Source organism: Gossypium arboreum, chromosome 5 (genome assembly GCF_025698485.1).
Source record: "Gossypium arboreum isolate Shixiya-1 chromosome 5, ASM2569848v2, whole genome shotgun sequence".
Lineage (NCBI taxonomy): Eukaryota > Viridiplantae > Streptophyta > Magnoliopsida > Malvales > Malvaceae > Gossypium > Gossypium arboreum.
The window spans coordinates 1,408,896-1,434,628 of NC_069074.1; the positions used below are offsets into that span (position 1 = coordinate 1,408,896).

The 25,733-nt window shown below is 30.5% G+C and overlaps 3 protein-coding genes across 3 annotated transcripts; all 3 read left to right on the plus strand.

Moving 5' to 3' along the window:
• Positions 1–4,155: 4,155 nt before the first annotated feature.
• LOC108485747 (UDP-glycosyltransferase 91C1-like) lies at positions 4,156–6,110 on the plus strand. Its single transcript, XM_017789591.2, has one exon. The coding sequence runs from the start codon at positions 4,599–4,601 to the stop codon at positions 5,988–5,990; it is 1,392 nt and encodes a 463-aa protein (XP_017645080.1). The 5' UTR covers positions 4,156–4,598; the 3' UTR covers positions 5,991–6,110.
• Positions 6,111–14,278: 8,168 nt separating this feature from the next.
• On the plus strand, positions 14,279–15,984 carry LOC108485005 (UDP-glycosyltransferase 91C1-like). Its single transcript, XM_017788875.2, has one exon. The coding sequence runs from the start codon at positions 14,453–14,455 to the stop codon at positions 15,857–15,859; it is 1,407 nt and encodes a 468-aa protein (XP_017644364.1). The 5' UTR covers positions 14,279–14,452; the 3' UTR covers positions 15,860–15,984.
• Positions 15,985–16,822: 838 nt separating this feature from the next.
• On the plus strand, positions 16,823–17,758 carry LOC108485004 (UDP-glycosyltransferase 91D1-like). The gene is made up of 4 exons (XM_053028494.1): positions 16,823–16,958; positions 17,043–17,094; positions 17,145–17,381; positions 17,431–17,758. The coding sequence occupies exons 1-4, from the start codon at positions 16,823–16,825 to the stop codon at positions 17,756–17,758; spliced, it is 753 nt and encodes a 250-aa protein (XP_052884454.1).
• Positions 17,759–25,733: the final 7,975 nt, after the last annotated feature.

Genomic DNA, 25,733 nt, shown 5'->3' on the forward strand with positions numbered 1-25,733 from the left:
TAATGCGTTTTTTCCAAACACGTAGGTGAAGATCATTTTGAAGTTTTAGAATGAAGATCATCTCCAACTCATCTCATCACAAATCAAACTTGGAAGACAGTATGAATCTAAAATTTTGGGCATTAGTTTTTGGCATGTACATAGGAATATGATAGAAATGTTCATGGATGAACTCAATGAAAGCTTTGGTGCTTTTGGTCCACTTTATAAATCTTGAAATTTGGATTTGTATGCTTTGGAATTGAGTTGAATTAGGTGATATTTAAGGTTGAAAATTGACATGTTCAAATGGTTTGTTGGTTGATATAGATGCTGTTCTAAGCGATAGGGTGAATCAATTTGCTTAAGTTTTAAGGTGGCAGGATTGAGGTCATGACTTTGTACCATCGTAAGGTCGCGAGTGGAATCTATGAAGTCTTGACGAGCATTTAAAAGTTTTAACTTTACAATTTGGTCCCTAAGTGACATTCTATCATCTTGGGAGCTTTTATAAGCTCATTTTGAGCTTGGATAAGTGCTTGAATCATATTTTAAGCTTAACAACTTTAAAAATAATTAAATTGATTTGGAGTGATCGTAGTTGCTTCGTCAACAAATGTGACATCCCGGTATCTTGACTCGACAATCGAGTCGAGCAAGGGGCATTACATTCTTTCCATTCTTCTTTTGGGGTTTCTATTTTTTAGATAAAGGAGAGGGAAGGTTTTGTGTATTAGTTTCAATTACTAGGGGAAGCCATGGGAATCGAGGGAATATGAAAAAAGAAAGTAGGAAGAGTTGAAAGAGGATTTTTTTTCAAAATTTATTATTAAGATGATTTGCTTTTCAATTGCATAAGAATAAATTCAAAATTAATTGGATAATGAGCTTCTAATCTATTGGTAATTAATATTAAGTTTCAATTTTTAAAATTTTTCTATAATTTTTTTAAAATTTAATAATAAAAGAAAAGAAAAAATTAGGGTCAAATTGACAAAAGTTGTAAAGGTTAAGGGGTTAAATTTGTGATTATACCTAACTTTTAACGGAGTTAACTGAAAAGTTAACGAAGGGATTGGAAATGAAAAATCAAAAAATAAAGGAATAAATTTTGAACAAATAAAAGTAGAAATACTAAATCTATATAGATCAATAAGTAAAGGGACTATCTTTAAAATTTAACCTAATATGTAGTTATATGTAGAGTCAAGATAGCTAACAACGAACAGTGTGACGGATCGGTACCTTCTCAAATTTCTCTAGAGGAAAACCAAGATGAAAAGTGTGCACTCGTTCTGGTATTGTTTAAAAACCTTTAATTGATAAGCTAAACTCCACCTAGTTACTAGGTATATTTTTCTCACTCAATTATTAAAAAGTTATAAATTTATTAATTAATTATTTAATTTTTTTCATTAGAAATTAAATGACTAATGGAAAATGACGTGATAGTTTTAAATTGGCATAATAGTAAATTTTAATTCTCAATCCTCAACATTTATATATTATGTAAATTTAGTCTTGATTCTAAAAAATTTAACCCTCAATATTTACAAATTGTGTAATTTGACTTTTTTTTACTTTTCACCTAAAAAGCTAAAAAATCAAAGATAATAATTTTATATTTTCTCATTCTTTTAAAATTAACTCTCAATATCACAACTAAAAGTAAAATACACAATGTGTAAATATTGAGGGTTAATTTTCTTAGAATCAAAATTAAATTGACACAATGTATAAATAGTGAATGTTAAAGTTACTATTATGCCAATTTTAAAAACTGTCAATTTATTTTTTCGTTACTAATTTAATGGGTGGTGACCATGAAAAAGAAATTCAAATAGTTTGGTGACAAAAAAAAAGTTAAATAATTATTTTATTTTATAATTTTTTAAAATTGAATGATAAAAAGAAAATACTAATAATTATAGTTTAGCTAAATGATTATTGCCAGTTACTGCTTTTTCTAATTTGTAGCGTTTACCTTGCCGTGAGCAAATTCATCATATGGCTGTAGCTAGTGACTATGATACACTGTGGACGTATGTTACGATTTGCTGGAAAATTTTTGTACATTGAGAATAGATTTTATGTCTTCCAAATTTTATCTATATACAGTGCCGGTGCAGGGACTTCTTAAACCATTGGATTGTTGCCAATACATTACTATGCTCGGCACTGAATAGGATGCCTTTGGCTGCTACATTCTTTAATGGGGTAGAGGACGTGATCTTCCAAGGAAGCTGAAGCAGTAATTTTTGGGTTAGGTTGGAATTTTATTTTTTAGGTCAGAATTAAATTGTACTTTTTATAATAGTAAAATATAATTTCATAATTTTAATAGTTTATATTTTATAATTTATCATTTTATTAATTTATATTTTTATATTTTTAAGTGATTAAATTAAATTTTATTTTTTAAAAGAATTAAAATATAATTTTATTATTAATAATTTTAAAATTTATAAATTATAAAAAATCTAAATAAAATATTTTTCGTTTCGAGTGCCAGGCCCTGTCACCCCGACTTAACCACTGGGTACATGAGCAACAATTCTTGTAAGTAAAAATGGAGAGTGATTACCTTCTTTTAATTAGATATTTTACCAGTTAAAAGTCGTATAATATTAAACTTGGGGTATTTGATTGATTATATCAAATCTTTCTGCCCAAAGATTCAAGCTATTGAAAGTAGGTAACCAATCCTCTCATTTTTTTTTTAGCTTGATATGCTTTACTTAGGAGTGATAATGTTGCTATTTAGTGGCATGATATGTCCATTATTTCTTATGTATCGATCATATATTTTATAAATGATAAATTTGGATGCATTTTTTTAATTGTCATTTGCTATTTAATGATTTTTTTAATATCAGGCACATGTATTTTTCATTTTTTGAAAAAATATTAGTAAATATTTTCTAATTAAATCAAAGACAATTAAAATAATAATCTTAATTCTTAAAATTTAAAATTTAATTTTCGTAAAGTAAGTAAATTGCTTAAAATAAGCAAATAACAAAAATTGAAGACTTGGGGGAGTAGGGAATATTAAACCTTAATTCTCCCATGTTGTAAACAAGATCTTGTGGAGGACCTCACCTGTGGCTAGAACAGAGTCTCGCCAGCCAGCCCGGTCTGAAGGTCTGCCCAAAATGTGGAAGGGTTTGAATTAAAATATAAGCCCAAAAAATAGATTTGGACAAAAAAATAAGGCCTGTTTAAAAAATGAGTCTGGCCTCGAATAAGGTATTTTTGGTCCAAGCCTGGTCCGAATTCACTAAAGGACAAAAAAATATTATTTTTTTAATATTATTTTCTTGTTGTTTTCTCCTTATTTTGCTACCATTGTACTATTATGTTACTAATATTTTGTTGTTATTGTTTGAATATTGTATAAAACTTATTTTATTGTTAATTTTGTTATTATTTTAAAGACATTTGTTAATTTTGTTATTATTTTAGAAGCATTTGCTTGTTAAGTTGCATCTATCTTAGTATTATTTAAGTATACATATTTTTAAAATTTATTTTAATTTGTTGGGAAATATTTATTGTGATATATATTTTTAGTATTTTTATGTATTATATATATTTTAAAATTATATAAAATAATATAAAAATTAATATGATCGGGTTGAGTCAGACTTGAATTTTAATATTTTTATTCGAGTCAAGCTTAAATAAAATTTTAACCACATTTTTAAATCAAACCTAATAAACATGTCTAAATTTTTAGTTAAACCTAATCTTGCTCATGCACGCCTCTACCCGTCTCCCACTTGGGTTATAAAGCCATATCTTAGCTCAGCTTGAAAAATTATTTCACCAACCATTCCATTATAAAGTATAAACAAAATACCACACTACACACGTATATATAAATTATATACCTCAATTAAGCAGATAAATTATTTAAAAAGCAATTATTTTAATAAAACCATTTCACATGGCATCTTTTATATGCATTAAACATCAATTATTTTCACAAAACCCCAATTATTGAAGAACCAACGACTCCCCTAACCAAAAAGCAAAACAAGGTCTCTGGCAAAATAGTCTGGATTTCTTCTAGACATGGATTACTCCAACAGCAATATTGCAATATTCCCATTCAATCAAATCTAAATAAAATTGAACAGTCATTTTAAAAATAGAGTAGAAATTTCTAATAAAATATTACTATGCATTAAATTTAATATTCAGAAGAACTAAATTGCTAGGAATAACAAGTAACAAGATTTTGAAGAATACAAGGAGTAGGGCAATATTGAAGCTTAATTGTTTCATCAGCTTCTAACTCAAGTATCTCTGAACAGTATCTTCAGTCATGGTCCATATCGGTAATAAAGCCAACGACCGCCATAGCTGACGAACAACTATAAACAATAAAAACAAAAAGAAACTTTTAAAATCAAGACAGCACTGCAAGGAATAAAAATTATAATTTAATTTCCGCCCTAAAAAATATTTCTCGTTTCGCCCACTCAAGTTCTATGCATTGGATTGGACAGCCATTTCCTAATAAATGAAGCCAACGACTCCACCACTCCAATCTCCGCCCTAAACAAAAAAGCAAAACAAGATCTCTGGCAAAATAGTTTGAATTTCTCCTACTCATGGATTACTCCAGCAGCAGAAAACAGCTTCATATAGCAATGTTCCCATGGCTAGCTTACGGTCACATCGCCCCATATCTCCAAGTCGCCAAGTTCTTAGCTCAAAAGAATCACCATATCTACTATGTCTCCACCCCTAAAAACATTAGCCGCCTCCCTCAACTTCCTCCAACTCTCTGCTCCAACATTACCTTTATACCTCTTTCTTTGCCTCATGTTGATGGCCTGCCACCTGGAGTTGAGTCCACCTCCGAGTTGCCCATTCACAAAGTTCCTTACCTCAAAAAATCATTTGATAAACTTGAAACACAGTTGACTGAGTTCCTTGAAAGGTCGCCGCAAATTAAATTGATTATTCACGATTTTGCTCCGTATTGGTTACCGCCTATGGCGAGTCAACTCCGCATCAACTTAGTTTGCTTCTCCATTTTTAATGCTTCATCGAACGCTTTCTTAGGCTCTACATCAGAAATGCTCGGTGGATGTAGAAAATCACCTGAAGATTTCACGGTGGTTCCGACGTGGATGGATTATCCTAATAACATAGCTTTTAAGCTCCATGAAACGTTGAGTCACAAAGAGTGCGAGGATATTGTATCAGATGTTGAGCGTTATGCGACAGTGCTTTTAAATTGCAAAATTCTGACCTTGAGAACTTGCTATGAATTCGAACCTGAGGCGCTTCGTGTGCTTAGTAAGATTCACCAGAAACCAATTGTTCCACTTGGGTTGTTGCCACCATCACTGTCGAACATAGAAGATAAAGGAGATGAGAATTGGAAAGCATTGAAGAAATGGCTTGATAGTAAGCAAGAAAAGTCGGTTTTCTACGTTGCACTCGGTAGCGAGGTGAGTCTAATTCAACAGTCCATGCACGAGTTGGCATTTGGGATAGAGAAGTCCGGGTTACCATTTATTTGGGTTGTGAGGAAACCCCCTTTAGTTGAAGAACAGTTTGCAGAGGTCATGATCCCCCCCGAGTTTGAAGAACGAGTTTCAAAACGGGGTATGGTTTTACGAGGCTGGGCACCTCAACTTAGGATCTTGGCTCACTCATCAGTTGGTGGTTTCTTGACTCACTGCGGGTGGAGTTCCGTAATTGAGTCTCTTGGATTAGGTAAACCTCTGATATTGTTTCCCGGTGGAAGTGCAGATCTTGGGTTGATTGCTAGGTTGATGCATTGGAAAAAGGTTGGATTCGAAATAGAAAGAAACGATGTTGATGGATCATTTAAGAGCGACTTGGTGGCCGCGTGTATTAAGCGAGTCATGGTGGATCCCGAAGGTGAGCAACTCAGAGCTAACGCACTTGCAATGAAGGAGATTTTTGGCAATGTAGAGTTAAGTAACAAGTGCTTGGACGAGTTTACTCAGTTAATTGAAAATATTTAAATTTTGATTTGTATGAGGTTCCATGTGTCATATGTTTTGGGGGAAAAACCTTTGGTTGAAGGATCTTGTAATAGTAACCATGTATGTTTTTGTTTGGAATTAGTATTATTTCGTTTAAAAGATTGAAGTATTTATACTATTCATCCTGGCTATCTTGAAAATCAAAGAAAACTATAAGACTTTCTTTGTAATATTCTTGTTACCTTTGAGATGTAAATAATGTCAATTCAAGTTGAAATGTGGTAAAAATTTCGATGCAGGTAAAATAATAATAATTATTATTAGTGGAGAGGATAGTGGATAGTATAGGAAATTTAAAAAATGGACTAAATCATATAAGAGTGAAAAGTGATGGGGCAAAAGTGTGAAAAATAAGAATAAGAAATGACTAGATTAAATGGATGGAAAATAGGGAGAGGACTAAAAGCGTAATAATACCATGAAGGTTGTAACGCCCCAATTTTCGGGAATTCTGTGAATGTTGGCAAAATTTCATGCTTTAATTTTGTCATTTGTGAGTGAAATTATGAAATAGGACCTATGTGAAAATGTTTGAAAATGCTATAGGCTAAATTGAAGTGACCAAATAAATAGGAGTGCAAAAATAGGAGGATTTGCATGACAAACCTCCCATTTTACATGAAGTGGCTAGCCATCATGTTGTTGTAGACAAAATGTACACTTGATATCCATAATTTATGGTACAAATTGATACAAATTGATAATAGGTTAGGTAAATGTTTCATGATAATGGGTTAGGTAAATGTTTCATGATAATAGGTTAGGTAAATGTTCCATGATAATGGGTTAGGTAAATGTTTCATGTCTTTTGTATTAAAGAATTAAATGGATGAAATATGAAGTTTTATTAAAAGAAAAAGGGGTGAAAAGAACAAAGTTTTGTCCATCTTTGTTCATCATAGCTGAAAGTTAGAAAAGAGAAAGGAGAGGAGAAAGCTCTTGAGTATTCGGTCATTAGGAGGAGGAAAATTGAAGGTAAGGTCTTGGTACCTTGCTTCTTATTTTGAGGTTCATGAGTTCTTCTTGATTCTACCTTAACTCTTGAAGTATATTTTGATTTTTAGTTGTGTTGTGAGCATTTAGTCATGAATTAAAATGAAGGAAATGGTTGTTGTTTCATGTTCTTTTGATGAAAAATGGAAGATAGGTGAAGTTGAGCCAAACAAATGAGCATGCATGTGCCTTAGATGCTAAAGGGAAAAATCGGCTAACATGTTGTGCTTTAAAATGATGAAATGGAGATTATACTTAAGTAAAATCATAGATATGTGATGATTGATTGGTGATATACATGTTTAAATAACATGCATGCAAGATAGGTGTATGAAAGAGTGATTTGGTAATAAATCTGCTTGGGACAGCAGCAGTAATGTGACTTTGGAAAATCACCATAAATTGTGGGAGATGAATTAGAAGCTGAATAAATTATGTAATTAAAGCTTATTGAGTCTAGTTTCTAATGAAATAAACAAGAACATATTTTGAATTCTGTACAATGAGAAATTTGATTCGTAATGAAGAGTGGTCAGATTAGTCAAACAGTGAAACATGGGAAACTTTGAGAAAAATCTGGTATTGATTGGCTAAACCAAAAATTCTGAAAATTTTATGGATAAAAGATATATGAGTCTATTTTCAAGGAAAATTAACGGCACTTGATTTGGAGTTTCGTAGCTCCAGTTATAAATTATTTAGTGACTGTTGCTCAGGAAGACAGCTGGCAGTGAAATTATGATTATGTGGTAAACATTGACAAAAATTTGTTAATGAGTTGCTTATTGATTTCTTATAAGCTTACTATGATCTGTAGGTGTGGTTGGCCGAATATTGTAAGGGGTTAATCGTAGTTCGTATTTGAATAGTTAGATTAACGTGTTAGTAATCCAATTGTAGGCAGTTCGTATGGATATCGTCGAGATATCGTCGCAAAGCAGTGTGTAACTAACACCCTCTTTCTTAGTCTAGATCGGCAAAAGTCGAAAAGCCAAAATGCCGAAAACCGGTATTTTGTAGATTTATGAAAAGTAATGCTCGTGAGGTAAATCGATTAATGTTTTTGGTAACCTGCAATGTTTGGACTGCAAAGTGCATGATTTCTGTGCCCTCGATATTTTTGGGCTTAATGGGCCAAAATTGGAATGATGGGCCAACGAGCCCAACTCGGTAAGAACCCTCGGTACGTGATTCTGTTAGTACGTGAAAAGTAAGAATATGCATGAAAAACCCTAAAATAGATAAATTACTGAAATACCTTTAAAAGTGAAAAATTTACAGTTTTACCCCTAGTAGATAAATTACCGAAATACCCCTAGGGTTAAATTGACTTAAATGCATGTTTGACTGTTGTTATTTACTGCATGCCATATTGTTATTATCTGATGCATGGGACTGGGATATTGACGGAGGAAGTACTGAAAGTGGCTTGTCCACGTACTGGAGGCTTTGCCTCAATTCTCGATAATCGAGCAACAAAGGTGCAATCGTGGAGTGTTGGCACAGGTGGGTTGAGCTATTCCCACATGGAGTGTATGGCTGGTACGGTGGAGTGTAGTGGTTGGTGGGTTGAGTAGTCTCCCAAATGGGCTTGCATATGTTTCTTGATGTTGCATGTATTTTGAAATGGGCCTATGGGCCATCTGTTATCTGAATAAGGGCTAAGGCCCAGTTTATTATGTCTGAAAGGGCTCTTGCCAAGACCACTGTTACTTGAATGGGCTTAGGCCCAATGGGCTTGAGCTGACTTGGGCTTTGAATGGGTTTTCCTTACACATGAGTTTCCCAAACTCACCCTTCTTTAACCTTGCGGTGAGTCTTGATGTGGGTGACTTGGAGCCGGAGGGATTCAGAGTGGCCATTGTGAACACTTTTGGGTTTGAAAAAGAGACTGGTTTTCTTAAGTTATTTTTAATTACTATTTAAGTTTTGGGTTGTAATAAGGCCATTTTAACTTTATTTTCTTCTTTGATTTTCTGAGATTATATTATTTTAAACAACTTTATATTGATGGATAATAATAATTCAAATGGGCTAGACTTAGGGCACGATTTCAAAACGATATTTTTTTTAAATAACACGATGACACAAATATTCAATTTACCAAAGATAACCACTCAAAGAAATTTCAACTTGTTATAACCAAGTGTGGCAATGGATGTGGACATGTCTAGGATTGGATCCAATCGGAGAGCTTGGTACTTAAGCAGCCTTTATGGCTCACCTCCTCTGTTATGGATACCTACCTGGTGCCCAGCTTCCATTCACTTGGTTAGTTTGACAAAATTTGGCTTTTTTTTTTTAAAACACTAAAAAGGGAACACGGGTTTTTGACTTCAAAGTGGCATGTCGGATTCGGCCTTAACGTCTGGGCCGGGTTTGGGGTGCTACAAAGGTCTTGGATTGATTGTTAGGTTGATGCATTGGAAAAATGTTGGATTCGAAATAGAAAGAAATGATGGATCATTTAAGAGCGACTTGCTGTAGGAACGAAAATTTTAAGTTAAATTTTATAATTTATCCTTTATTTTTATATTTATATTTTAAGTAATTTAATTTTTTCTTTTATTTTCTTTTAACATTTTGTTCATTCTCTTTACTTCTCACTTTGTTTTTCTTTAATTTTCATTTCTTTTAATCTAGTTTTTATTATTTATATTTTCATTTGTTAAAACATGTCTACAAGATAGGGACTAGTTTTAATAAATGGAAAATATAGAAAACTATGTTAAAAGAAATAGAGAAGGAGGAAAATAGGGGAGAAGCGAAGAGAATAAAAATAAAGAAAAATAAAAAGAAAGTTAAAAGAACATAAAAAAAAGTTTAAATTACTCAAAATAACTAAATATGGGGATCGATTGTATAAAATAACTTAAAATTTTTGTTTGAAATAATGATTTAACGTGTTATCGTTATACTGTTAACAGCAATTAACAGCTCAGTGACTAAAATGTTACAATGCAAAAACGTAAGTGACTAAAATATAACATTTTAAATATAAGTGACTAAAACATAACATTTTAAATAAAAGTGACTATTTTAATTGTTTAACCTTAAACTTATTAATATATAATTACATATATAGTCGAGGTTGCAAGCTAGGGTGATGGCTCGATACCTTCTCAACTTGTATAGGGAAACCGAAGACAATAAACTATTATGGAGGATGATGTGCACTTGTTCAGGTATTAGTCAAGAAACTTCAAGGGATAATCGTTAATTACTGCTATTTCTAGTTTGCAGTGTTACTCTTGTTGTAAGTTAATTCGTCATATATGGGTCTAGCTGGTGGCTGTGATATGCTGGAAAATTTTGGTAAATTGAGAATAGATTTTATCATGTAAATATGGCTTCTAGATTTTACCTATGTACAGCGTTGGTGCAACGACTTCTTAAACCATTGGATTACTACTGCCCATACATTCCCATGCTCGACACTTAATAGAATGCCTTTGAGGTAATCTTGCGAGAAGATGAGGGTAATTTTTAAGCGGGCAAAGACGTGGAAATTTGATGAATAGAGATTGTTCTCTATCTCTCTTAATAATATCATTTTTAATGTTAAAATTTATATTTAAAATTAAATAATATTACTTATAAATGTTGAGTGTAATAATAACGTATATTAGACTCTTAAATAGAGAATGCAAGTTTAAACTTAGTAAATAGTATTATTGAAAAGAACAATAATTAATCTGAACATAAATCATACAACGAGGATAAAAAATACCAAAAAAAATTGTATATTGTTAAACTTGTATTTACTTAATGATATCAAATTCCTTTTGCCAGAAAGTTTCAAGCTATTGGAGTAGGTATTCAACTCTCTCATTTTCTAGCTTGGTATGCTTTACTTAATGGTGATAATGTTGCTAACTGGTGACGTGATTCGAACAACAGTGTCATAATTGGCATAAGAACCTGTGTTAGCATGAAAGTATTGCATCCTATTCTATATACATTTCAATCGATACATCACCAACTCAACATATTTTTATTTCCCTACTAATTTTGTGAAAAGAGACACCTAACTAACATATCTTTATTTCCCTACCAATTTCGTGAAAAAAGACACCCAATTAACGAAATGTACACATTATCGATAATTGCAATCTGCATACTCAATCATACTCTCTATTTTTCAAATTTCTCCTCTTGTTTGTGATACACCCCCAAAATATTTAAAAAAAAAATTCAAACCACTTATGATGATGTTTATGGGTCGAATTGAGCAAGACTTAAGCATAATATTAATAAATTTTATGTTCGATTAAGCCCAATATAATTCATAATATAAGCTTAAAATTTTACCCAAACCTATTTTAATCTTATCAATATTAAATTTTAAAATAATTTTAAAAATATTTATATTATTTTTAATTTAATATTTAATTATTTATATATTTTCTTTTGACAACTTAACATTTTTTAATATATTTTCACTATATTATTACAATTTAACTTTTATGTGTTATAAATTATATAATACATAAAAATAATATAATATTATATATTACTTACTTAGGAGCGAATGAGTTAGATTGAACTCCAACATTAAATAATTGAGTTTGAGCTTAGCTCATATTTTAAACGAATCTAATATATTGTCCTAACTTATTTTCGGGAATAATATTTTTTGTCCAAAACATTCAAATTCAAACAAACCTTTAAATTGAAAAGCAAGTGCAAAATAAATCAACCCAAATCTTCCATCTTCCAATTAAAGCAATAGTTTCAATGGCCATACGCCCCAAGCCCCAACTTGTTAAATAATAAAAACATATATGACTTGTTTGGTTACTTGTATAATAACATGAGAAAAAAATTATTTATTATACATATATATTACAATAGTTGAACATAAAGTAAAAAAAATTAGTAAAAATTAAATATAAAATTAGAAAATAAATAATAACTCTTGTAAAAAAATAAAAGCTCTTAAAAAGCAAACTCTTTTCCTCCTCTTTACTAAAAATGAATAATAAAAGTGATTAAATATTACCAATTAAAATAATTTATTACTAACATATATATTAAAACATGTATAAAAAATAACACTATGGTAGCAATAAAATATTGATAAACATATAAAATGTACCAAACAAAACAAAAAATAAACGCCATAATTTTTTAAAAAAATCTCCTACCATTTTTTTTTTCTCATTTTTCTCTCCTCTTTCTTGTTCTTTTTGGATCCTTTCCAGCTCCTACTCCTCTTAGACGGCTAACTCCATCGAAAAGGGGGAAAAAATTAAAAATCTCAAATTTCATATTACCCTCGAAATCATCTATTATTCATTGGTTTATAGGTCGCATAAGCAACCTCTTATAATTTTAAGTTAAGCATTAATCCAACTGCTTTGAGACAGATTTATATTTTAAGTATGGATTCGCAACTTTTTTTATTATTTAAGTTTGGCTAAATTTAATTAGTGATACAAATACAAATACAGGACAAGAGCAAAGTATCTTTCCCATCCTTAATTTAAGTGTTGTTTTATAGGAGCTGATGACTAGACATTGATGAAAGATTCAATGTATCGAATAAATAATAAATCAAATTTATCAAATATAATATAAATATACGAATGTATCGAAATTTATATAACTATTTAATATTTTTAAAATTATATAAATATAATTAAAATATGATATAAAAATTGTATGGATCAAAAGTTACAACGAATAGTAGTAAGAAGAAAAGTAATGATTAAAGTTACAATCAGTAATAATTAAATAAATTCTCAGTTGATCAAATAATTGAGGGCAATTATGAAAACCAAAGTAGCTTTAGAGGGCAACTTTCTTCTTCTATAGAATATTGGTGACAAGTTTTGTGTATTTTGTTTTCTTTTATGATAAGAGTTATTTTCATGTTATAAGTAAATTTAAGTTATTATTTTGTGATTTTTTTATAAAATGTTAGAGTTGTTAATTTATTTTTTTTGGAAATAATTTTATGAAACAGTGAAGTCACATTAGCTCTATTTTTTTCAATAATTTAATGTCAAATTAATTTTTAATCATGAATTTCAATATTTTCACAATGAAAAAAATTAAATTTAAATAAAATCCTAAAATTTAAAATAAAATTACTAATGTGAGATTAAATTATTAGAAATGAATAATATCAATATTTCATACAACCCTTTCTCATATATAATAAAATAAATTTATTTATTCTTATTATTTTACTTTAAAACCTATCATCACGTTATTGAGATATTTTACATAAATGATTTCTCGTATTAATTCAATTTTAAATGTTTTAGAAAATTAAAATTTTTATTTATCCAAACAACCAACTAAACTACCGCATCAAATAATATCAACATGAAAAAACAGTATAGTTATGTAGACAGCAAATAAAATTCAGCTTGAGAAAATTTGTATCTGGATTTAATTTTCAGTTACTACAAAGGCTCTAGTATAGGGACTAAAAGTATTTGACAGCCTCTCTATTACTATTAAACCGAATTAATTTAATCTCGAATTAAATAATATTAAATTATTATTTAAAATTTGAGGTAATAACATCTTTATTTTAATCTATATTTATTTTTTCTATTAATTGAAATAATGTATTCATTCTTTGTTTTTATAAGTGAAGTTTAACATAAATTGAAATAATATCACTTAACTTGATTAAGTTAATTTATTATATTATTAGTATGGTTTTAACTAACGTATTATGTTGGGTTAATAATTTTAGATTAAATATTTAAAATTTAAATGTTACTATATTTTAAGTTTTTTACTTTTTATATATTTAGAATTTTGTCTCTTTTTTTTGAATTTAAAATTCAGCTCTAGTTATTAGCAACGTTAAAATTTTTCTGTTAAATTTGTTGGTGTAACATTTTATTTTTTTAAAAATAAACTACTCACTTAATATTCATGTCTAAAAATAACATTGTAATGGACTTAAATTTAATAAAATTTTAATGATGTTAATAATTCTTTAAAGTTACATCCATAGTTTAATTAGAAAAAATATTTAGACTAGATAATAGTATTATAAATGTCGAGGTATCAAATTATGTCAAAATTAAAATATAAAAATAAATTTCAAATTTGAGTATATATAAGGACTGTAATTGAAATTTGACCCTTTATATGTATAAAAAGTAGAGGACCAGGATTGAAACTTAACCATTTTTGTTAATAATGTAAAAAGAAAAAAAGGAAAAAAAAAAGAGCAACGACAGTGTCAGAGAAGGAAGGCCCTAAGTCCTTCCTTTTATATATAATAGTATAGATATGTGCACGTCGGTTTCCAACATCTCTTAGCCGCCCATTCATTCAATTTTAACTCTACTCATGGGCATAATAAAAAAGAAAAAGAAAGAGAACTATTTGATAGAGACAACCGCCAACAAGAACTAAGGCTTCCATTCGATTATGAACAAAACATATCGAGTCTGAAACATCTGCATCAACAAAACACCATGGACAGAATAAAAAAGCTTCACATAGCGATGTTCCCTTGGCTAGCTTATGGTCATACAATGCCATTTCTCAAGGTTTCCAAATTCTTAGCTCAAAACGGTCATCGTATATCCTATATTTCCACCCCTAAAAACATTAGTCGCCTCCCTAAACTTCCCCCACATCTGTCATCTAACATAACTTTTGTCGAGTTTTCTCTTCCCCAGGTTGATGGCTTACCACCGGGAGTTGAGTCCACTGCTGAGGTACCTATCGAAAATGTCCCTTACCTTAAAAACGCATATGACAAGCTCCAAGGCCCTTTAACTGAATTCCTCAAAAACTCAAACGTCAATTGGATAATCCATGACTTTGAGCCTTACTGGTTACCTGGAGTTGCTGCTCCACTCGGCATCAATTTGGTTTTATTCTGCTTATTCAATGCCACTGCCCTAGCTTTCTTGGGTCCACCATCAGCTTTGCTTGGTGAGTTCCGGAAACGGCCAGAAGAATTCACAGTGGTCCCTGAGTGGATAGATTATCCTTGCAACATAGCTTTGAAGCACCACGAGATAGTGAACCACATAAAATGCATGGACGATGTATCTGATTTCCAACGGATGGGACAATTGATTCAAGGCTCCCAATTTGTAACTACTCGCGCGTGCTTCGAGTTCGAACCAGACGAGATTAAATTGCTTATTAAACTTTACCAAAAGCCTGTTGTTCCTGTAGGGTTGCTGCCTCCATCACTGCCATCAAACGAGGACAAAAGAGATGATAAATGGGACGCTACAAAAAGCTGGCTTGATAGCAAAGGAGAGAAGTCAGTTTTCTATATCGCCCTTGGCAGTGAAGTGAATCTGAGTGAAGAGTCCATGCGGCAGTTGGCATTCGGGATAGAGAAATCCAATTTGCCCTTTATTTGGGCAGTAAGGAAACGCCCAATGGATGAAGGGCTAATCGATAACATAATCCCTCCAGGGTTCGAAGAACGAGTTTCAAACAGGGGCCTGGTTTTGAGGGATTGGGCACCTCAGTTACGGATATTAGCCCACTCCTCTGTCGGGGGTTTCTTAACTCACTGTGGTTGGAGCTCAATAATCGAGGCACTCAAGTTTGGCCGAGCTTTGATAGTGTTTTCTGGGGCAAGTGCGGATCAGGGGTTGAACGCTAGGTTGCTGCATGGGAGAAAGGTTGGAATAGAAATAGAGAGAAATGTAATGGACGGTTCGTTTACAAGCGACTTGGTGGCTAAGACGATTAGGCAAGTGCTGGTGGAACCAGAAGGAGAGGCGATTAGGGCAAATGCGTGGGCAATGAAAGAGATTTTTGACAATGAAGAGTTAAGTAATAACTACTTGGATGGATTCACTCGGTTCATTGAAGAGTTTGCACCTTCAGCTTGCCGTACCCAGATTAGTTAAGTTATATATCGATGTTTCTTCACGCATAGCATCTAAACATTCTGCTTAATTTCATTAAATAATTATTGTATTCTATAAATTAAGGAGTATTAATCAAGTGTTGTTTGATGTTTTAGGAAAATAAATTACGACCCCACCCAATATTTTATCTATATTTAATCAGACAAATCATTAAAAATATGAAATAATTTAAATTTTGTCACAGGTCTAATGTGGGAAAATAATTAACGCAGCCTAAAAAATAATATAGTACAAATACAAATACATTAATGTATATATACATATATTAATTAAATCAGTACTGAACTTCTTTCCTGAGCATTTGAATTAATTTTGAATTTTAGAGGTGAGATTATTAAGAGGATTTTACTTGAATATCATTTTAACTCAAATATAACTATACTCAAACCATAAAATGCATAAAAATATCTATAGTTTATACAATAAAATATCAACAAAAATCAAGTATAATGATAAGATATATTATACTTTTAAAAAAGAATTCCTTTTAAATCTTGATTATAACATTATTAGAATTAAAAGTGATAATAGAAAAGAATTAATCTTTATAAAATTTATATCTTTTACATCAATCTATAATATATTTATCTTAAATATTTAATTGACTGAATATCCTATATTTCCACCCCTAAGAACATTATCCGCCTCCCTAAACTTCCCCCACATCTGTCATCTAACATAAGTATTGTCGAGTTTTCCCTTCCCCAGGTTCAAGACTTACCTGCAGAAGTTGAATCCATATCTGAGCTACCAATCGACCAAATCCCCTCCCTTAAAAAGGCATATGACAATCTCCCAGACCCTTTAACTGAGTTCCTCAAAAACTCAAACGTCAACTGGATAATCCATGACTTTGCTCCTTACTGGTTACCTAGAGTTGCAACTCTACTCGGCATCAACTTAATTTTCTTCAGCACATTCAATGCCACTTCGTTTGTTTCCATGGGTCCACCATCAGCTTTGCTCGGTGATCTCCAGCAGCGGCCAGAAGACTTCAAAGCCGTTCCCGAGGACCCTTGTAATATAGCTATATATGAAGCTCCACGAGACAGTGAACTACCAACAGTGCATGGACGATGTATCTGATTCCCAGCGGGTGGGACTATTGATTGAAGGTTGCCAAGTTGTAACTATGCGCACCTGCTTCGAGTAATTACTGCAGTGCTGTTCCAGAAGCCTGCTGTTCCAGTGGGGTTGTTGCCTCCATCACTGCAGTGCCATTAAACGAGGATAAAAGAGATGATAAATGGTAAGCCATAAAAAGTTGGCTTGATAGCAAAGGAGAGAAGTCAGTTTTCCAAATCGCCCTTGGCAGTGAAGTGAATCTGAGTGAAGATTCCATGCACCAGTTGGCATTTGGAATAGAGAAATCCAACTTACCCTATATTTGGGTAGTAAGGAAACTCCCAGCGGGTGAAGGACAGATGGATGACATAATCCCTCCAGAGTTTGAAGAACGAGTTTCTAACAGCGGCCTGGTGTTGAGGGATTGGGAACCTCAGTTACGGATATTCTTCTATAGGGTGTTTCTTGTCTCACGGTGGTTGGAGTTCAGTAATCGAGGCACTCAAGTTCGGCCGGGCTTTGATAGTGTTTTCTGGGGCAAGTGCGGATCAGGGGTTGAACGCTAGGTTGCTGCATGGGAGGAAGGTTGGGTTAGAAATAGAGAGAAATGAAACGGACGGTTCATTTACAAGCGACTTGGTGGCCGAGACGATTAGACAAGTGATGATGGAACCAAAAGGAGAGGCGATTAGGGCAAATGCGTGGGCAATGAGAGAGATTTTCGACAATGAAGAGTTGAGTAAGAACTGCTTGGATGGATTCACTTGGATCATCGAAGAATTTGCACCTTCAGCTTGCCATAGTCAGGTTTAAGTTATCGATACTTCTTCATAATCATTCTGCTTGCCAAGTGGATTGCTCAAATAATTAAAGTACTGTATTCCATAAAGCAGTACTAATATAAAGTGTTGTTAGTTGTGATTAGAGTTATAATATAGCATGTGTTAAATGTGTACTGAAGAGTTATCTCAGATTATTCAATAAAATAAGAAGCGCTGCTTTTCTCTGTTTCTTTCACTCTCTTTCCACTGTTTTTCTTGCTGTCTGGAAATGGAACAATAGTTTAGGGCAAATAAATTTACTCATATGTTATTGTTGCACGTTAAATGGTCTATATCAGACCTAAATATTCTGCATTTATACCTTAACCTAACAGAAATAATATAAAAGAATAAATCAAGAACGCTTTAGAAAACCAAACGAGGGCATTAATTTTTTTCCCTTTGAAGAAAAAGCAAACTTCATTGATGACTAACTAACAAAATTAGCGGCAGATCAAAGCCAAAGTCTTCGGTTGCTCATTTTTACGTTCCACTGCAAATTTATTGACTTGTCTCCGCAGATGTGGGAAATGCCACATCAGCTAAATTCTACCGCTGGAGTCCGAAATAAGTGGCTTCTGATTTTTGACGAATTTGTTGACTTTTATATTTCTACCATTAATTGTAGAATTTGGCTTTTACTGAGTTAATTTTTCTCTATACGGCCAAAGACAAACAGGAGTTGAATTTTGGCTTCCGTACAGCTTGCAATAAAAGACAAAGGAGGTGATAGAAAACGCAACTTTATAACTTTAAACCCATAACAACAACTCCAACAGTTGTCCCATAGTTCATACATACTTTATATTAAGATTAAATTTACAGCTTGACGCATATACGAAACTATGAATTTAAACTTGTACTTACAAAAAAGAACACAAGGATTCACACAAAAACTTATGACCCGCGACCTTTAAACGTAAAATAATACAATGTATTATGTATTTTATAGTTAAAAAATGTTGACATCACAAATAAAATTAACTCCAAACATAATACATATACACAAATCATCAATTTTTTTATAAATAACAATATTAGTATTTTGTGATTATTTTAATTTCGTTTAAATATGAGGTCATGTTTTCTTTTTCTTGTCGAATTTTTATTTTATATTACACCTTGAATAAAATATGTATTAATCTTGAAATTCCATTTGTAGAGTGAAGGAAGAAATTTTTATATTAAATACCAGCTGTTACTTATCGATTAATAAATGGGTATATAAGGTGTAAGTACTATCAAATTGGTTAAAGTGGTAAAGTATATTACACTCTTAAAGAAGATTATAGGTTTAAACCTTGAATACGACATCATTGGAAAGTGTAGCTACGAACCTCAAACATATACCGTAAAATGATTATATAGAATACTAAAAAAATTTGAAAGCGACAAAGGAAATGTGAGAATTTTTTAGAGGGACCGGAATTGAGTGGTATGCTTGTTTAGAAGTTAAAATATGATTTCATTATTGTATTGACTTACACCTTTATAATTTTTAGAAGAACTAAATCAATTTTTTATTATTTTTGAGAGGATCAAACTATAATTTTTTTTTTAGATAATTTGTGCCTGTGTTATCCAGAAAAAGCATTAAACTGTTACAATTACAATTGCATTCTCCCTCTAGTACGTTAGTCCATGCATCATGTTTATGTAACCAACCTCAAACCCCATCTTGTACATAACTATTTTATTTACATTGCTGCTACTATTAATATTTCTTCCTAATAATCTCAACTTAAATACCTCTATGATGCTCCTTAATATGGCTTCCTCATTGCTTTTCCTTCCATGAAACAATCTTCTAGTCCTTTCCTTCCATAACGTATAGATAAAGGAGTTCCAAGTAAATTTTAGAATCAAAGTAAGGATTTTCCTTGTAAGCGTACCATTGTTCACTGTAGTTCATTTTCCCATGTCATAACAGATCTCTACACCTAGCATAACTTCGAAATTTCTCTTCATATTTTCTTTGAGTAAGCACATTCAAAGAAAATGTGATTATGAGTTTCAAGCTACATGTTACAAAGAATATGCTTATTTCATCCCCATGCATCCCAAATGAAATTAAGCTCTACTTAAAGAAAATGTAATTTCAATTTCAAACTATAATTTTACTATGTATTAACTTGTAAGTTTATAGATTTTGAGATCTAAAATTTATTAATCTCATTTTAGGGCAATGCCCTAATAATTACTCCTGTTTTGAAGAGGAATAATCATGATTTTTTAAAATTGATCATTATATACTGTAAAACGAATTTAAAAATTATATATTTTGAAAAATCTATTTAGTCGAGGTTATGTTATATTTTTGCAAATATAAGTTGGAGGTTGAGAAACTAATAAATGGTAAGGCATTTTAAGTAGTTTCGAAGCTAATAAATATAGGTGACATAACTTAAAAGAAAAGCCAGAGAAGGAAACATAATAATAAGGTTTTAATTTTGATTATCATCCCACAGTGGGGACAATTCAATGAAATTAGACAGCTGTGTTAAGAGGTCTCATTAAATTAACCATCTTACAGAACAGACCCATAACCAAATAGCTTTATATGGAAGTTTCTCATGTGGCTTAGCTAGCCTCATTTATTTCAATACCTAATTTAACATATTATTGCTGGAAAAACTAAATTGGAAGCATACCTAAAATATTCTTTCTGTTTTTAGATTTTAATTTGGCTCCAGGTTTTACATTAAATAATAAATTCAGCATTTGTTGAATATAATAATAAAAATAATAGCTAATGACATTAAAATAGTAAATTTTAAGAAATTTATGTCTAACAAGATAATTATTATATTTACTTATTAAATTTTGGTAAAATTATCATTTTGCCCCTACACTTTTAATTTCTTTGTAGTTTAGTCTCTAGGCTCAAAAATAAAATTTATATAATTTAATCCTTACTCAAGCCTAGTCGATTTTATACATATTAATAGCAGTCCATATATTTCACAAAATTCACAAATTTTAACATAAATTTATCATCTTTTTCAATTTAATCCCTAATTGATAATTCTATCAAAATTCTCTTTATAAAAGTTGTTTATCTAACAACAACCATTCATTTTCTATTATCAAACTTCAAACTTCAAGCATTTTCATTAATGGAAAAACCCTAATACTTTAACGATTTTGCAAATTAATCCTTGAACTAGCTAGATTAAGTTACTACGATATCAGAAATATAGAAATCATAAAAAATGGGACAAAAATTCATACCTAATTGAGCAAAATAACTTTACCTAAATTTTCAAGCTTCCATAGTTAGGTTTCTTTTTCTTTTTTAATTTTGGTAGAAGATAATGAGAATAGATGATAATAGTTTATTTTATTTTATTTATTATAACTTTAATCACTAATTTTAAAATTAACCTTAATATTTCATTCAATTTCCAATTATGACTATTCATACTTATTCACTAACCACTTTAATGGCCTATATAAGGACTTCCAACTTAAAATCCTATAGCTATTTAATACATTTAGCTATTAGAACTCAACTTTTGCACTTTACGCAATTTAATTCCTTTTATCAAATTAAGTATAAACGGTAAAATTTCTTAACTAAATTTTTATATGGTATTTTTATCATACTGTAGACCATAAAATAATAAAATAATTTTTTTCTTTTTCAGATTTGTGGTCCCAAACCACTATTCCGATTTCACTAAAAAGGAGCTATTACATTAAATAATAAATTTGAATATAATAATAAAATAATAGTTAATGACATTAGAATATTAAAATTTAAGAAATTTATGTCAAACGAGATAATTATTATATTTACTTACTAAAATATGGTTTTATCTTACTTGCGTTTTTCTCTCTCTTTCTTTTTTTCCAATACTAAGCAATAAAAATAATAATAAATTTTAACAATAATAATCTTATATTTTGAATAATATTCTTAATATATTATTGAAAATATTTATATCAATATTTTAATGGAAAATATATTTATTAAAATTTTAATTATTTTATAGTAAAATATAAATAAATTAATTATATAAATATGAGTATTTGTTTAAATCAGCTTAAACAAATATTGTAATTTAAATAAAGTTTTAATTAGGTATTTTATTATTAAGTTTATATATGATATTAATAATTATAAAATATTATCTTATTATAAAATAATTTATGATTATGAAAAAGAAATGATACTATAATTTGAAATGATACTATAATTTTTCTTGTAATAAATATATTTATGTTGAGTTTATTTCTCTAAAAACAACTTTTATAAAATGATTTCAAGAAAATTTGTCAAAGAATGAAAACTATTTTACAGCGAAGTCTTCAAACACAAAAAAAATCAACTTTTAAAAAATCAATATATTTTTAAAAATAATTTTTGAAAGTTATATTCAGTAAAACAAACACAACTTAAATATAATCAAGTCTATCAAATATAATATTTAATTTTTAAGTCATTTCCAATTCTTTTATTACTATTCTTGAATGAAAAAGAATTAAACAAGACAATTTAGATTTTATCAATCAAACATTTTTAAATAATTAAAATTGTACTTATTAATCTAATAATGGTTAGATTATATTTTATATAATTACATTGCCCAAACATACTTTAATATTGGATCATGCAATGGACTTTGGTTCACATAGCGACACGATTCAATCATTGGACAATGGACGTCATAAAGAAGTCAAAAGAAGTGTGATGCAAGATGCAGGGTTTGAATGTTACAGCTTGTTACTTTTCAGACAAGACAAGGATGATATGATGTTGAAAACAAAGTATGTTCCAATCAAATCATTCTCTTAATTGTGGTTCTTTAACATTTCTGAAGTTTGCCTTTCCATTGTCTATATTAGTCTTATAGCACCAAAACCAATTGTGGATTACAACATTTGAGATTCTCATTTTCATTTTGTCAAAAATATTTTGGGAAATTCGTAGCCTTGCAAAAAGATTGGAATTAAAAAAAAAAAAAAACATCCATGTTCTTTGTAATCACTTATATATGTAGTCACCATTGGTGGTGATTAATCAGAACTTCCTACGAAAGTAGATTAGTTAAAATGCAGATTAAAAGTGAAAATTATTTATCTATTATGTTAAAAGAAGGAATACAGTGTAAACCATACTTGTTTGTGTTGAAACGCCGGTACCCCTATGGCACAATAGAAAAAATATATATATATATATACATTCCGGCGATCCAAACCATGGATCCATGTGCGAGGAACGAATCGGGGTGAAAAAGTTTCGAAATTACCAAAATTTCGATCTGAGTAGACAGTGAAGCCTTGGCAATGAGAATACTATTTTGATTTCGAATTCAAGCTGCAATCCTTATGATCCTGACCTTTACGCAATCCACCCAGTTGACAAAGAATGGAAGAAATCCCCAAAAACTATTTTCTGAGATATTTTGCTTGACGGCAACTAGACCTAATAGCAAAGCTTCGGGTTTTTATATATATATATATATTCACTTTTTAGGGTTTTTCTCCCTTTCTAAATATAACTCCCTTTATAATTGGTATGTATATATCGAATTAAATTTTAATCTGAACATAATAATCATAATTAAAATAAATAAATATAATAATGTTTTAACTGAAAATTATAATTACATTAATTATATAATAAAGATTTCGGTAAACTATATTTATTTAAATTTATATACGAACCAAATTCATATATTAATAGAATTATGTTCTCCTTATGTGTTCAACATCCTTGTACATATAATATGTTCGATATTTGATTGCCCAATTAAATTAATTCTATAATTAATTTAATTCATGTGACAACCAAACACAATACCAACTATGTTTATTCCATTCATTTCAACCATAAGGTGTGACCCTGTAGGTTCTTGTAACGTTAGTAGTAATACTAGAACGATTCTAATGTTACAAACAATGAATGGCATCTAGCAATGCATCGTTACTACCTAAGTTACAAGAAGTCATGATTCGACATAACCTTTTGTGATTAATCTTTTATGCATTAATCCTTAAGTCCTTTATCTCTGGAATGGACACAAGTCATGGAATAGTCACACTTGCATAGTCCATCCCATGTTTCTTGATACCTTGAGTAGACTATGATACACAAATAAGTATGACATCTCATATCAACTTATTTGAGCATGGCCATGCATTTCTAGTCTCACTCAATCAAGTGGCCTAAGATATTACTCCTATTATGTAGGATGGACTTATCCTATATTGATCAACCATATCCCTCTACATAGATTGTGGTATAACCAACATCAGCCTTTATAAATCAACCAGTTATGGTGTACGTTTGACTGTATCAAAATATACAACTCACGATGTTCGGATAATGATGATCTCAAGTCTAAGGATCATATACATATTAATCACTATGAGTAATGTTGTGACAATTACATAATAATCCAAGAAACATACTCATAGCGGGTCAGTCCAATATGTTGTTCTCTAACACACATATTCATGCATTGATTCTACACTCCATATCAATGGCAACTCTTTATCATCAATCAACTACATGTTAGTCTTAATGCATTATTGTTGTCCTAGTCAACAGTAATACTTGACTAAGGACTTTTTAAGAATAATCATATTATTCTCAGGACATTATTATAAAACAGTTTATTTATACACACAGAAAAGAAACTGAAATAATAATGGCAACGCCTTATATTAATAAACATGGTAAATCAAGTATGTTATTACAACCATCTCATGATTGATCTTTGGGCATACTCTTACAGTTTGTATAGATGATCTAACTTGAATTTAGTTTAAACATCGAATGAGATACAAAATTAATTAGTAAGTTAAAAATAATAAAGTGGGATATATATATGTCACTCGAATCTAATTGAAACAATGATTAATAGTTGTTCGGTACTTTGATTAATAGTTACTCGTAAATGCCGTTCCAATTGCTAACAATCATTGATCCCGTAACAATTAACCTATTTATCGGTAAACTAAGTTGTAAAGCTACATTCTTGAGTGTGACTGTACATTCACCGCATGAAATATGGAATGTGTGTGTTTCCACCAAGGCGTTGATAAGTGTGGGATCCAATTTACACCCCCGAGCATATGAGACACGTGCAAAAATCTCGCCTCTTACAAGTGTTGTTCAATTACACACGATTGCCATGCAGATAGATCGTGCATGTATGTCTTCAAAATCTAATCTTCGACATGATTATATAAACATAAAAAAATTATAAATTTAACAATGTTAAAACTTAATAATGAACTTAATTGAAAATAAAAAAATTTTAAAATGTTTTCTTTATCATTTGCAATTGGACGCTGAAAATGTGGTTTTCATCGAAACAAATAAGAGGAATTGTTATTATAAAAATCAATTAAAACGAATAAATTACAAAATAGAAAATTAAAACAACAAGAAATTGAGAGAAATTTAATGAAAAATTGATAAAAACTTGAGAGAATAGATCAATTGAGAGAATTGAGAAAATGATATTTGAATGGAAAATAAAAAAAAAATGACTTGAGTTTGTATGGCAAATAAACTAGCCGTTTTTAGTCATTGCCTGAAAATGTGTCTAGCAGGACATATTTTCCTGCCTAGTCAGACGAAATAGAATTTGTTTTTAACTAAGTTAGTAGAAAAATGCGTTTAGCAGGAAATAATTTCTTTTTTTTTCTAAATATTCTAAAAATAAACCTATTTATCTAAATATTCAAAAAAATCTACAAAAAAAAAAAACTTTAATTTTTTAAAAAACTGACTTACTTATCAAATTTAGCCCGGATTCCATCTAACTCTCAATATCTATTGGAAGCATCCACAATTGAAGACCGTTAATTTCTCAAGTCTGACCACTAAACAATGGTCCACGTTAATAGAATCCTACGTGTCAGAACCTATGAGATTATGGGACCACAACAAACAGCATTTCACCACGTGTCACGAATGAATCCGGGTTGTTGAATTGAAATGAAGGGAGGCA

What these genes read in the sequence shown, in the direction of transcription:
- LOC108485747 (XM_017789591.2), top strand. Translation starts at nt 4,599, where the DNA reads ATGGATTACTCCAGCAGCAGAAAACAGCTTCATATAGCAATGTTCCCA.
- LOC108485005 (XM_017788875.2), top strand. Translation starts at nt 14,453, where the DNA reads ATGGACAGAATAAAAAAGCTTCACATAGCGATGTTCCCTTGGCTAGCT.
- LOC108485004 (XM_053028494.1), top strand. Translation starts at nt 16,823, where the DNA reads ATGGGTCCACCATCAGCTTTGCTCGGTGATCTCCAGCAGCGGCCAGAA. An exon ending in ACCAACAGTGCATGGACGAT is followed by an intron (nt 16,959 to 17,042) that starts GTATCTGATTCC and finishes TAATTACTGCAG; the next exon opens with TGCTGTTCCAGAAGCCTGCT. An exon ending in TTGAGGGATTGGGAACCTCA is followed by an intron (nt 17,382 to 17,430) that starts GTTACGGATATT and finishes CGGTGGTTGGAG; the next exon opens with TTCAGTAATCGAGGCACTCA.